Source organism: Sorex araneus, chromosome 4 (genome assembly GCF_027595985.1).
Source record: "Sorex araneus isolate mSorAra2 chromosome 4, mSorAra2.pri, whole genome shotgun sequence".
Classification (NCBI taxonomy): domain Eukaryota; kingdom Metazoa; phylum Chordata; class Mammalia; order Eulipotyphla; family Soricidae; genus Sorex; species Sorex araneus.
Genome location: NC_073305.1, coordinates 116,260,487 through 116,273,043, shown reverse-complemented (window position 1 = coordinate 116,273,043; position 12,557 = coordinate 116,260,487). Strand labels below are relative to the sequence as shown.

Below are 12,557 nucleotides of genomic sequence, written 5' to 3'. Positions count from 1 at the left end.
GAAGGGAATTTTGTTTTTCTAATTTTCTTTAGGTTTTAGGGCATTCCGGCACTGTTCAGTTTGTACTCCTGGTTCTGTGCTTGGGGATCACCCCTGTAGTGTTCTCAGGGGACCATAATGGGTGACATGAATCCAACCAGTATCAGCCATGTGCATCGCCTTAATCTACTCTTTCTCCAGTCCTAAAGAGCACTTTGTCACAAGTGATGCTAAGGGATGATTTGAATAACATATTGCTGTTTGGTTTTTGGGTCTTACCCAGCCACACTCAATGCTTTCTCCTTCTCTGTGTTCAGGGATCACTCCTGGTTTAAGGAGTGATTTTACTCTCTCCTATCCCTCAGCGTTTAATATTTTAAACTCCTCTCTCAGTGGAGGGGTGTGGGGGTGGCCACGTAGTGCATAGTGCTTACCTCTGGTAAGACTTGGGGATTCATATGGGGTGTTGGGGATCAAAACCCAGCTTGGGTTGGCCATATGCAAAGCAAGCACCCTACTTACTTTAATCTCTCTAGCCCCACTCTGTGTGTGTGTGTGTGTGTGTGTGTGTGTGTGTGTGTGTGTGCTCGCACAAATGTATGCATATATGTGCTATTATACATATGCATATATATGTATATATAACATTAAATATATGTATGTGTGTGTGCTTGGTGATCATGCACACCACATTGCAGTGCTGCATATCGAGCCCCTAGTGCATGCTAAATTTGTGCTGAGTCTGTTGAGTTATCTCTGCAGCCCAAACAACACACAACACATATTTTGGCTGGGGTTGGGGGGGATGTAGGGGGTGTTTGGGCCATGCCTGGAAGAACCTGGGGCCTGTTCCTCTTAGGTGACCGTGTGATCTCAGGGATTGTCTGCTATGTGCAGTGTAAGCACCTTAACTCCTGTATTATTTCTCTGACCCACAAACAGCATGATGCTTTTTAAAAATTGTTGAGGTCTCAGTTCATAAGCATATTAGTGCTGGGGCGGGAGTGATAGTACAGTGAGCAGGACATTTGCCTTGCATGTGACTTACCCTGGTTTGGTTCCTAGCATCCCATACAGTCCCCTGGTCACTGCCAGGAATGATTCCTGAGTGCAGAGCCATGAATAACCCTTGAGCATCACTGGGTGTGACACCAAAAACAAAACAAAATTTAAAAGATATTAATGCTTATATGTTTTAGGGGTTAATGACACTGTGTTTCCTACCAAAGTACCATTGATAATCTAGCACAGCCCTCAGTCCAAAGCACTCTTTGCTTTCACACTCACCTTAGATGGCCTCAGTTTTTTGTCTTGAGATTTTGGGGCGGGGGACGGGGCACACCTAGTGATGTGCAGGGATTACTCCTGGTGGGGCTCAGTGGACCATATGGGGTGCCAGGGATTGAAACCAGGTTGGGCACATGTAAGTCAGCTGACTTAGCCATTTCACTCTCTCGCCTGTCCCTTTAATAAAAATATTAAAGGCCTGTCCTTTAATATTTTGGGGGGAGGGATGTCGGGGTGAGCACACCGGCAGTGCTTAAGGCTTGCCTCTGATTCTGCACTCAAGAATCACTCCTGATGTGTTCAGAGGACCATATGGGGCGTCAGGATCGAACTTGGGTTGGACATGCAAGACAGATGCACTACCTGCTGTGCTAAATCTCTGCACTCAGGTTTTTTTTTTTTAAACATTCTCTTATTATTTAATTTTCTTTTTTGGGTCATACCCCTTGATGGTCAGGGGTACTCCTGGCTTTAAATTTAGAAATCACTCCTGACTATACTTGGGGGGACCATTTGGGATGCTGGGGATTGAACCCAGTTCAGCTGTGTGCAAGGCTGTACCAACTTGCTATATCATCGCTCCATGAAGTCATGAAGTCAGTTTCCTTAATTAGTCCACAACAGGTTGATTTGCACAAGTCAGACTTAAAGTTAACAACACTTGAAATAAAAACTCCAAGCCCAATTCAGAATTACTAGTTGACTGGAGCTGTCAACTAGTATAATTCAGTAGTAGAGCACTTTCCTTGCATATAAGAGGTCCTGGGTTTGATTCCGGGCACCACACTGAAGAAAGAACATGGTGAGTCTCTCCCTTCCTTAGCACTCCTGACTGAGCAAATATTCCCCCCTTCCGCCCCTACACACACATTCTGTCATTTATCTGCTCGCTTATTAGCTTAAGTATCTTAGAATTAAAGGCAAAGGATGATTGACCCTGGTTTTCATCTAGTCCCCTCAGCACTGCTAGGAATGATCCCTGAGCCACAGAATCATGAGTAAGCCTTGAGACGCTGGGTGCGGCCCTAAAACCAAAATATAAAAAATGGGGGCTGGGGGGAGGAATAAAGCCAAAGGAGAGCAGTGAGCTTGAGGAAAATTCATCGTAGGCTATGCATGATGAAACGTAGGGATGTATCCCTGTTCCATAGCTAAGTGCACTTTTTTTTTTTTTTTTTTTTTTTTTTGCTTTTTTGGGTCACACCCGGCAATGCTCAGGGGTCACTCCTGGCTCTGCACTCAGGAATCACCCCTGGCGGTGCTCAGGGGACCATATGGGATGCTGGGATTCGAACCCGGGTCGGCCGCGTGCAAGGCAAACGCCCTACCCGCTGTGCTATCGCTCCAGCCCCTAAGTGCACTTTTTGATCTGAGGAAAGATACATTGGAGTTTCTGTGTTGGCATTATTGAATAAACAAAGTCCTTGTTTTGGGGTGGGTGGGGGCCTCCCCAGCAGTGCCTTCAAAGGCAGTGTTTAGCCATTTGGATAGGAGTTTTTTTTATTTTTTTTTAGTTTTTGTTACTACTGTCTTAACTTTATGGGTGGGATTTTGGGATTTAGGTTTCTGTGTTGATCCCTCTTCTGGAGAATGGAGAGCTCTTGATTCCTGGCCATGGAGACTGTCTGAAAGTGGCTCCTGGATTCCAATTCTTTGCAACCAGAAGGTATGTTTTGTTAACCTTTTCTGTTTCCACTGAAGAGTCTGCCGAGACTGGAAGTGTTCGTTGTATGGGTTATGTGAATTAATGTGCTTTGCGTTAATACCTATCACATAATAATACACAGCTCCTGGCTTGCCATGTTCGTGGTGATGAATAATATGTACATTTTATTTGACTTATTTGGTTTGGGCCACCTCAGTGGTGCTCATGATTTTCTCCTGGCTTTGTGTTTAGGAATCAATCCTGGTGAGGCTCAGGTTGTGTGTGGTGCCAGGATTTGAACTAGGGTCTTCTTGTGTAAGGCAAGCCCTTTAACCCTTGCACTATCTCCTTGGCCCCAATTTGTAAATTTAATAAGTTGATGCAGGCAGGTGTGTGTTGGTCAGTGTGCAGATCGTTACAGCATGCCACTTGGCCGAAAACTTACATTCAGTAGACTGGGAACACCTGTAAAGGCGACTAGAGGCTGCCGTAAAGGCCTTCGTCCCTCTCGGAGAGCTGGGAAAGCTACCGAGGTTATGCTGTATGCATGGCAGAGCCTGGCAAGCTACTTGTGTTGTCCTTGATATGCCAAAAACAGTAACAACGACGGTCCTCATTCTCCTGATCCTGGAAGAGCCCCCAGTACGCCATAGGGCTCCACTAGCACGTGATAGGGATGAACGGAGATATTACTGGCGCCCGCTCGAGCAAATTGATGAACAACAGGATGACCGTGATACAGTGAATAAGTTGATTATTAGCATTAAGAAAGGAATAAAAGGGGGCTGGAGCGATAGCACAGCGGGTAGGGCGTTTGCCTTGCACGCGGCCGACCCGGGTTCGAATCCCAGCATCCCATATGGTCCCCTGAGCACCGCCAGGGGTAATTCCTGAGTGAAGAGCCAGGAGTAACCCCTGTGTATCGCCGGGTGTGACAAAAAAAAAAAAAGAAAGGAATAAAAGGGGCTGGAATGATAGCACAGCAGATAGGACATTTGCCTTACACGCAGCCGACCCGGGTTCGATTCCCAGCATCCCATATGGTTCCCTGAGCACCGCCAGGAGTAGTTTCTGAGTGCATGAGCCAGGAGTAACCCCTGTGCATCGCCAGGTGTGACCCAAAAAGCAAAACAAAAAAAGAAAGGAATAAAACCTAACCAGAGAGAGCATATGTTCCTGTCCATGTTTTACAACACAAAGGCAGTAGTTTATTTTCTTTGTTGGGGGTGTGTGTGGCGTTGGGACCCACCCAGTGGTACTCAGGTCTCTTTCCTGGTTCTGGTCAGTGGTGGCACCTGGCAGTGCTCGGGATTTGAGCTGGGGTCAGTCGAGTTCCCAGCAGGAGTCTCAACCCTGTAATATCTCTCTGACCCTACTTGCTAGTCTCTAGCGGTACAGTTAGTTTACTTAGCTTTTAAAATCCCCAAGAGAAAAAAATACGGTATTTAGTGAACTTTTTTTTGTCTACACCTGGAAGTGCTCAGGGCTTACTCCTGCCTCTGTGCTCAGGGGTCACTCCTGGCGGTGCTGGGGATCAATCCCGGATCAACCTCATGAGCGGCAAGCACAATACCTGCTGTACTGTTATCAAGCCCTGATACTTAGTGATTTTAGTGTCTCAGTGAATATTCACTTCCAGATGGAGGATGGAACTAGTCAGCAGTGCTTAAGGAACACCCTGCTGCTCGGATGTCTATTACTTTGGATGGACCCTGATTTTTTTCTCAGAGGTGGCAGCATTTTTCCTTTCACATTTGTTTCCTAGAAAGATGTCAGACTTGGGGGCCGGAGTGATAGTACAGTGGCTAAGGTGATTACACCTACTAACCCTCATATGGTCCCATATGGTCCCCCTCATACTGCCAGGGGTGATTCCTGAGTGCGGAGCCAGGAGTAAGCCCTGTATAGTCAGGTGTGGCATGAAAAAACCAAAAAACAAAAAGGGTCAGGCATGAGTTCAGTTTTTGGCTCTGCCTTTTGTAGTGTTGTTGAATGTGCAAGGGGTGATTCTTCTCTTGTCCTCCTGGGCTAAAAGTAAAGAGCAAAAGGGCTGTCTATCCCCTCAGTATAGATGTCAGAGGATTCAGTGAATTAGGAGTATGCAGGTGGCAGTAAGTTTTCAGTACATCAGCAAACATTTCATTAAGATTTCTTTTCCTCTAGAAATTTTAATAGTTCTAGTAATTAGCAGTAAACTTTCCACTTTAAATATTAGGAATTATATGGTACTGGAGCAATAGTACAGTGGATAGGGTGCTTGCTTGCATGTGACCAACCTGGGTTCCATCTCTGGTACTGTATACGGTCCCCCAAGCACCACTAAGAGTGATTCCTAAGTGCAGGGCCAGAAGTAAACCTGGAGCACCACTGGGTATGACCAAAACAAACCAAAACCAAAAAATATGAATATATACACATGTGTAAGGTTTAGAGAATTTTTTATTTTTATTTATTTATTTATTTATTTTGCTTTTTGGGTCATATCTGGTGATGCACAGGGGCTACTCCTGGCTTTGCACTCAGGAATTACTCCTGGCAGTGCTCAGGGGACCATATGGGATGCTGAGAATCGAACCCTGGTCGGCCATGTGCAAGACAAACGCCCTACCTGTTGTTCTATCACTACAGCCCCTAAAGAATTTTTTTAAGTTTCAGATGTTAAGGTTTAAAGCATTAATCTTGTACCATGAGCCTATGGATTATAATTTTTCTTTTCTGAAATGAGAAAATATAAGAGGGGCATGTCATTGAAATCCCAACACCTAAGAGAATCATTTACAGTGATTTGAAAATAACTGATAGCTCTTCTTAGGATAAGTCAAACTTAGGTTGTCACATGTCCTAGAAAATTGGAGCACCAGAAGCGATTGTGAGTCTTGCTTGTATATAAGATATCCAGCAAGTACTATCCAGAAACATCATTAGTGATTAAAATTGGGAATTTGATATGACTTTTTACTTTTGAAATAGACTCTTGAGCTGTGGAGGAAATTGGTATCGACCTCTGAATAGTCATGCTACCTTACTAGACAAATACTGGACTAAAATCCACCTGGATAATATGGATAAGACAGAATTGAAGGAGGTATGTTTTCATTAGAAAATGTATTGATTTTATTTTTGGTGCAGGGGGTGGGGGGTGGGTTGGGGTTTGGGGTCACACCTGTCGGTGTTCAAGGGGTTACTCCTGGCTCTGTACTCAGAAATTACTTCTGGCAATGCTTGGAGGACCATATGGCATATGGGATAGTGGAGATTGAGCCCCAGTTTGTGGAGATTGAGCATGCAAGTTGCAAATGCCCTACTTGCTGTACTATTGCCCCAGCCCCTTCATTTATTTATGTATTTTAATTTTTAAAAATGGAATCATTGTGAATTGCAAAGTCACAAAGATATTTATAATTGAGTTTTAGGCTTATATTGTTCCAGCATCATTCTCTTAACCAGTGCCCACTGCCCCCTACTGGTATCCCCAGTTCCCTTGTACCCCCAGCCTGCCTGTAGCAGGCACTTTTCCCTTCTCCCATTGTCCTAGTGTTTTCTTTATTAACTTAACCCCCTCGCCCCTGCCCCAGGGCTAAGCATCCTACTGAAGACCAGGGCTCTTGCTCTACATTTCTCTTGCCATTGGACCAGCCCTTTTGCTCTCATTTGAAAATTCCACACTTTCACAAAAGTGGAGAAAACAGCCTCTTGAGTCGCCATGATGCCAACGTAAATTTAACGGTGTGCTAACATTTCACTGTATTAACTTATCGAGTAATTTTGACATCACTGCTCACACTCAGGGAGTTTGTGTTAAGTACTGAGAAAATGGAGTTAATATATTTGTAATAGATCACAGAATTTAAAAAAGTAGAATGTGTTCCTGCCTTTTCTCCCTCCCTCAGGTTCTTGAGACCAGATACCCGAGCCTGTTGGCAGTAACTGATCACCTCCTTGACATCTACCTCCAACTCACTGGAGAGAAACACGCCCAAAGAGGCAGTCTTATTGGATGTGAACAGGTACCTGAGGGAGCTTCAGAAGCCAGAAGAGAAAACAAAAGACTAAGTTTGGAGGGAAGAGAATTGTCTCTGAGGTACTGGACTAAACACTTTTTAAGTTGATTTATTTAAACTAGCTTCCCTGAAGTTTTTTGTTTTGTTTTTTGGGTCACAAATGACGATGCTCATAAGTTACTCCTGCCTCTGCACTCAGGAATTACTCCTGGTGGTGCTCTGGGGTCCGTAAGGAATACCGGGGATTGAATTTGGGTTGGCTGCATGCAAGGCAATCTCCCTACCCACTGAATTATTGCTCTGGCCTTTTCATGACTTTTTTTTTTTTTTTTAACATCTGGGGCTGGGGTGCTTGGGCAACTCCTGGCAAAGTGCTTAGGGGTCCATGTAGTGCCAGGGATTGAACTGCAGTTGGCAGCATGCAAGGTAAGCACTTGAACTCCTGTATGGTCCTGGACCCCTGCAAGGATTCTTACATGTAGAAATAATTGGTTAATTGACATCAGGTTTTAGAATCACACATTGGACTATTCAGTGACATCAGATCTCTGTTTCAGATCTATGGTTGCTCATTGTGGAGGCTAATAGTAATTTAGCTTAAATATATATATATATATATATATATATATATATGCATATACATATATATATATAATTTTTTCTTTCTTGGATCAAATCTAGGATCTTATATATAAGGAGGATTGCTCCAGCATCATCTTTATTAACTTAACCCCCTCGCCCCTGCCCCAGGGCTAAGCATCCTAGCCTTTTTAAGTAAAATGAAACAGAGGAGAGACATTTAAAGGCAAACTTGGAGTGGTTCCATTACTTTTTACAGGGTATCCTTTTGTGATACTGGGGCTATAAAATCAGGCTCCTGGATGTTTTTGTAGGTAGTTCTGGGCCTTTTACTCTTTTTACTCTTAATGGTTGATTTGTCCTTTAGGAAAAGCTAGGAATAAATGGGGCTCTCAGTTTGTTGGGGAGTTAGTTCCTCTCCTCGCCATCGAGTTTGGCATAAACTGTGGTTTGTGGGGAGATACACCATACACCTGGGAAGATCATTTACATGTTCCCCTGATGCTTTTAATGTTCTCACTATCAGCAAAAAAAGTCTTGTCATTTTCAGATGCTCCCAGACTTGGTGGGACAAGTGTCTTTCATATTTTGGTCTCTGATCCTTTTATTTTAATTTAACTTTAATCATTTTTGTTTGTTCATTCAAATTTTGTTTTTGAGTCACATCTGGTGTTGTCCAGGGCTTACTCCTGGCTCTGAGCTCAGGGGTCATTCCTGGAGGGGCTCAGGGGACCACATGTGGTGCAGGGACTTAGACGCAGGTCAGCCTGCATGTGAGGCAAGCGCCCACTGCCTGTACTAGAGCTCCAGCAGCCACTGGAATCTGATACTGTGTTGGGGTGTCATTGTGTGCAGTCTTAATGAGATGACTATATTCTTTCTTTTTTTTTTTTTTTTTTTTGCCTTTTGGGCCACACCTGGCGATTCTCAGGTGTTACTCCTGGCCCTGCATGCAGAAATTATTCCTGGCGGTGCTCGGGGGACCATATGGGATGCTGGGAGTTGAACCCGGGTCAGCTGTGTGCAAGGCAAATGCCCTACCCGCTGTGCTATCACTCCAGCCCCAAGATGACTGTATTTTTGCCATGTTGTTAGACCATGTGCATTTGTTTCTTTTCTTTTCAAGGGATTTGCTGAATTGGTGTAACAGGATTGCCCATAGCTTTGACACTGTGTCTTCCTCCTCAGCATTGAATATTTTTCAAGAGGTAAGGTACTCCTGGCAGTTTTCTCTGTGCTCTGTATTAAATGCTGTTCATTTTCAGTGGTGTCTCTAGTCTTGACTGGGTGTGCAGAAGAGACATGTCTGTCTGGTTTGTTACTCAGACTGAGATTGAGAACTGGATGTGAGTGTTGGCATCGAGGCCTCTGTCGACCCCTGTGCCTGGAAACAGCCAGGCAGTTCTGTCCTTCCACTGAGCATCGCTTCCCCATCCACCAGCCAACGCGTGGTTACTACAAATGAGCTTTTACATGAATTTAGAATTCCTTTATATTCTAGCAAGGATCTCAGTAGTAAAGCCTTCACAATTTTCTGTGTCTTTTTTCTCATAATCGTATTTTTGTTTGTTTTTGGGCCACACCTTTTGATGCTCAGGGGTTACTTCTGGCTCTGCACTCAGGAATTACTACTCCTGGTAGTGCTTGGGGACCATATGGGATGCTTGGAATCAAACTCAGATCATTTGCTTGCAAGGCAAGCACCCTACCAGCGGTACTATCTGTGCAGCTCATAAAGTTCCTCTTGTGAGGGGCAGAGGGATAGATGTTCCCAAGTGGTACTTGGGAGGCCCAGGATTGCCCCACTTGGTGGTTCTTGGCCAGCAGCTCTCGAGGTTAAGTGCAAGGGCCTGTGTTTGCTGCTTAGGACTTAGGGTACCAAGGATATTACCCTGACCGTCTTGGTAGTGCTTGGGGGCCTCACCTGATGTTTCATGGGGGCCCCCATGTTGCATCTTGCCTTGCTGGGAATTAAGATGGACATGTTTTGTTTTAGTTTTTGGGTCACACTTGGTGATGCTCCTGGCTCTACACTCAGGAATCACTCCTGTTGTTACTCCTGGCTCTACACTCAGGAATCACTCCTGTTGGTGTTCAGGGGATCAAATGGAATGCCGGGCATCAAACCCGATGGCTGTATGCAAGGCAAGAGCCTTACCCACTGCTTTATCTCTCTGGCCCCAAGCTGCACATATTAACCCTCTATTGTCTATCCACTGTCTTACAAAGTTCTTTTTTTTTTTTTTTTAACTTTGGGGCCACACCTGGTAGTGCTCAGGGTTTACTCTTGGCTCCCCAGGGATCACTCCTAGTGGAGCTTGTGGAACCATATGGGGTGCTGGGGATCGAACCCCAGGCCAATTGCATGCCAGTCAGACATCCTACCCTCTGTACTATTACACGGCCTCTAATGTAGGGTTGTTAGCTTACTTGTATTTCTAGTTTTGCAGAAATGTTCATACTGAGCTTTTTTCCCCCCTTTTGGTGTTTGTATACTTAGTTTTGCAGAAATATTCATGCTGAATTTTTGTTAATGTTTGTTTGTTTGCAAACAAGCTGGCATTTCTCTTGGTTGTTTTCATAGGCTCTGGACTGTTTCACAGCAATGCTTTCTAAGCATAACACCAAACTGAATATGGCAGAAGTCATTGGAAGTAAATTGAACATTTCCAAGAAAAAGGTATTTTGTGCTATTTTTAATTCCCTCTTAAAAAGAAACCTGCTAAAAGTTAAAATATTTTGCTTACTACTGTCATCCTTATGTAAAATGGCTTTTAAACAAATTTTTGCAATGTCACAGATCAAGCGCTCTGCCTCTGGGTTCTATCCTTAGCCTTAGAATAGTTTTTGCAATACTGCTTCCTTGTCAGAGTTGTAATTCCATTCTTAACTCCATGGATGGAAAAGCCTCTCTGCCTCTATATCTTTTGTATGCTTTAGTTTTGATTTTTGGGGCCACACCCATCAGTACTCAGGTTGATTCCTTCTTCTGACTCTACTCAGGGGTTGGACCCTGGCATTGCTCTGGGGATCTTATGTGGTAATGGGGATTGAATTCTCTTTTGTGCAAGGAGAGTACCTTAACCACTGTACTGTCTTTCAGTGTAAGTTAGGGTAAGTTAAGCAAATTACCCTAAATAATTTGCTTAACTTCTCCCACGGACTGGAGCGATAGCATAGCAGGTAGGGCATGTGCCTTGCATGCGGCCAACTCGGGTTCAGTTTCTCCATCCCTCTCGGAGAGCCCTAGCTACTGAGAGTATTCCGCCTGCATGGCAGAGCTTGGCAAGCTACCCATGGCATATTCGATGTGCCAGGAACAGTAACAACAAGTCTCACAAAGAGATGTTACTGGTGCCCGCTCGAGCAAATCGATGAGCAATGGGACGACAGTGCTACGACAGTGTGACAGTGCTACTCCCACATCCTGATTCCTCAAATGAGTTTCCTTGTGTCCTCTGTCATTCCCCAGTGTTTTATTTTTAGGGTGTAGAGGGACCGAGGGAGGTTTGGACCACACTTGATTGTCCTTAGGTTCTGTGCTTGGGACTTCCTCCAGAGAACCATTCAGTTCCCAGACTTTCTGTGTGCAAATCATGTGTGTGCCCATTTGAGCTATTTGTCATACATACCTTTTTCGTGGACTAAGGGCACACCTTGTAGTCCTTGAACCATGTGGTGCCAGGGATCGAACCCAGTCCTCCTCTGTTCCAGTATTTTCATAAACACGTTATTCTCTAGGTTGTAGAGCCAGGAATTCAGGACTAGAGATATGACTTAGGATCATTTGTAACTTGCTGCAAATATAGATTCCTCTCACCCCACAACGCACCCAGGGTTTGGGGGCCATACCTCATGCTGCTCAGGGACTTCTCTAGGCTCTGTGCCTGGGGCTCACTTATGATGGTGCTCAGGGCACTGTGTGGTGCTGTCGGTTGCATTGGGGTTTGCCACATCCAAGGCAAGACCCTTACCCCTGTACACTCTCTCCAGCCATCTTTTCCGTTAGAAAAAGTAAAATACTTTTCAATGTTAGAAAATTTATAAGGAATAAAACCAGTGTCTGTTTTTGAACTCCCTTCTTTGATTTAGTGGTGACACTTTGCCTTTCTTGTTTTAATCAAAGTGATATGTTTTTAGAGAATAGTGCCTGGAGAGTGCCTTTACATTTCTGAAACTTGGGTTGGGTTTGGTTGCCTGTTCCAAAGCCGCTTTTTAAAAGGTTTTCTAACTTGCTATCATGGAAATAGAAGGTACTTTTTGTAAAGTGTGACTTGCCCAGAAAGCCTCTGTGGATGAGGGAACATCTTGAAGTTTTCCTTAGCTGAGTCTTTTCCTTCCTACAGACTGACTTTTTCTGTCAGCTTTACAAACCAGAAATTGTGATCAATGAGTTAGATGTCCAGGTGGGTCGAGTGCGTCTTTTGCGGAAACAGAGTGAGTCTGTTCAGTTACAGAGGTAAGCTGGGTGCAAAATCCTAGAGCTCGGGAGTTATTGGGGACCTGGCAAGAGCTGTAATCTAGTCCTGGCATTAGTCTATTAATTCCTGAAGGGTGGGGCTATGTAATATCCTAAGATCTAATAATCATTGAGCACTATATGCCTCACATTGTGACAGATCTATACTTGACATGTTTCTCTTACTGGGGTGTTAAGAGAACTGTGTGAAATAATATTGTAGTGCCAGAAGGTGTCCATAAAAGGTTTGGATAAGCCCGATGACTTAAAACAGCAGATGTTCTTTCTGTCTCATTTCTGGAGGCTGGAAATTCGAAACTGGGCTTGGCCTGCCTCGAGAGTCTTCCTTTCCTGGCCTTGCCACTCTGTCTCTACAGCTGCTTCTTTCCATGACACATGACCATCTTCCCTGAATGTCAAGTTTTTAAATATTTTGTTTTGTTTTGTTTTGGTGCCACTGGCTCTGTGCTCCAGAATTTCTCCTGGCAGGCTCAGGGAACCATATAGGATGCCGGGTATCAAATCTGGGTCTGCCACAAGCAAGGCCAGTAATGCCCCACCTGCTCTACTATCTCTCCAACCCAACTTTTTAATTAATTTTTGTTTG

At 44.4% G+C, this 12,557-nt stretch overlaps 1 protein-coding gene across 1 annotated transcript in view; it reads left to right on the top strand.

The window, feature by feature from the left end:
- MDN1 (midasin AAA ATPase 1) overlaps positions 1-12,557 on the top strand; it is a 134,820-nt gene that overhangs the window by 16,258 nt on the left and 106,005 nt on the right. Inside the window, exons 8-13 of the mRNA XM_055134887.1 lie at positions 2,829-2,932; positions 5,882-5,996; positions 6,802-6,992; positions 8,618-8,699; positions 10,076-10,171; positions 11,838-11,950. Coding sequence (XP_054990862.1) covers positions 2,829-2,932; positions 5,882-5,996; positions 6,802-6,992; positions 8,618-8,699; positions 10,076-10,171; positions 11,838-11,950 — 701 coding nt within the window. The remainder of the gene's footprint in view (positions 1-2,828; positions 2,933-5,881; positions 5,997-6,801; positions 6,993-8,617; positions 8,700-10,075; positions 10,172-11,837; positions 11,951-12,557) is intronic.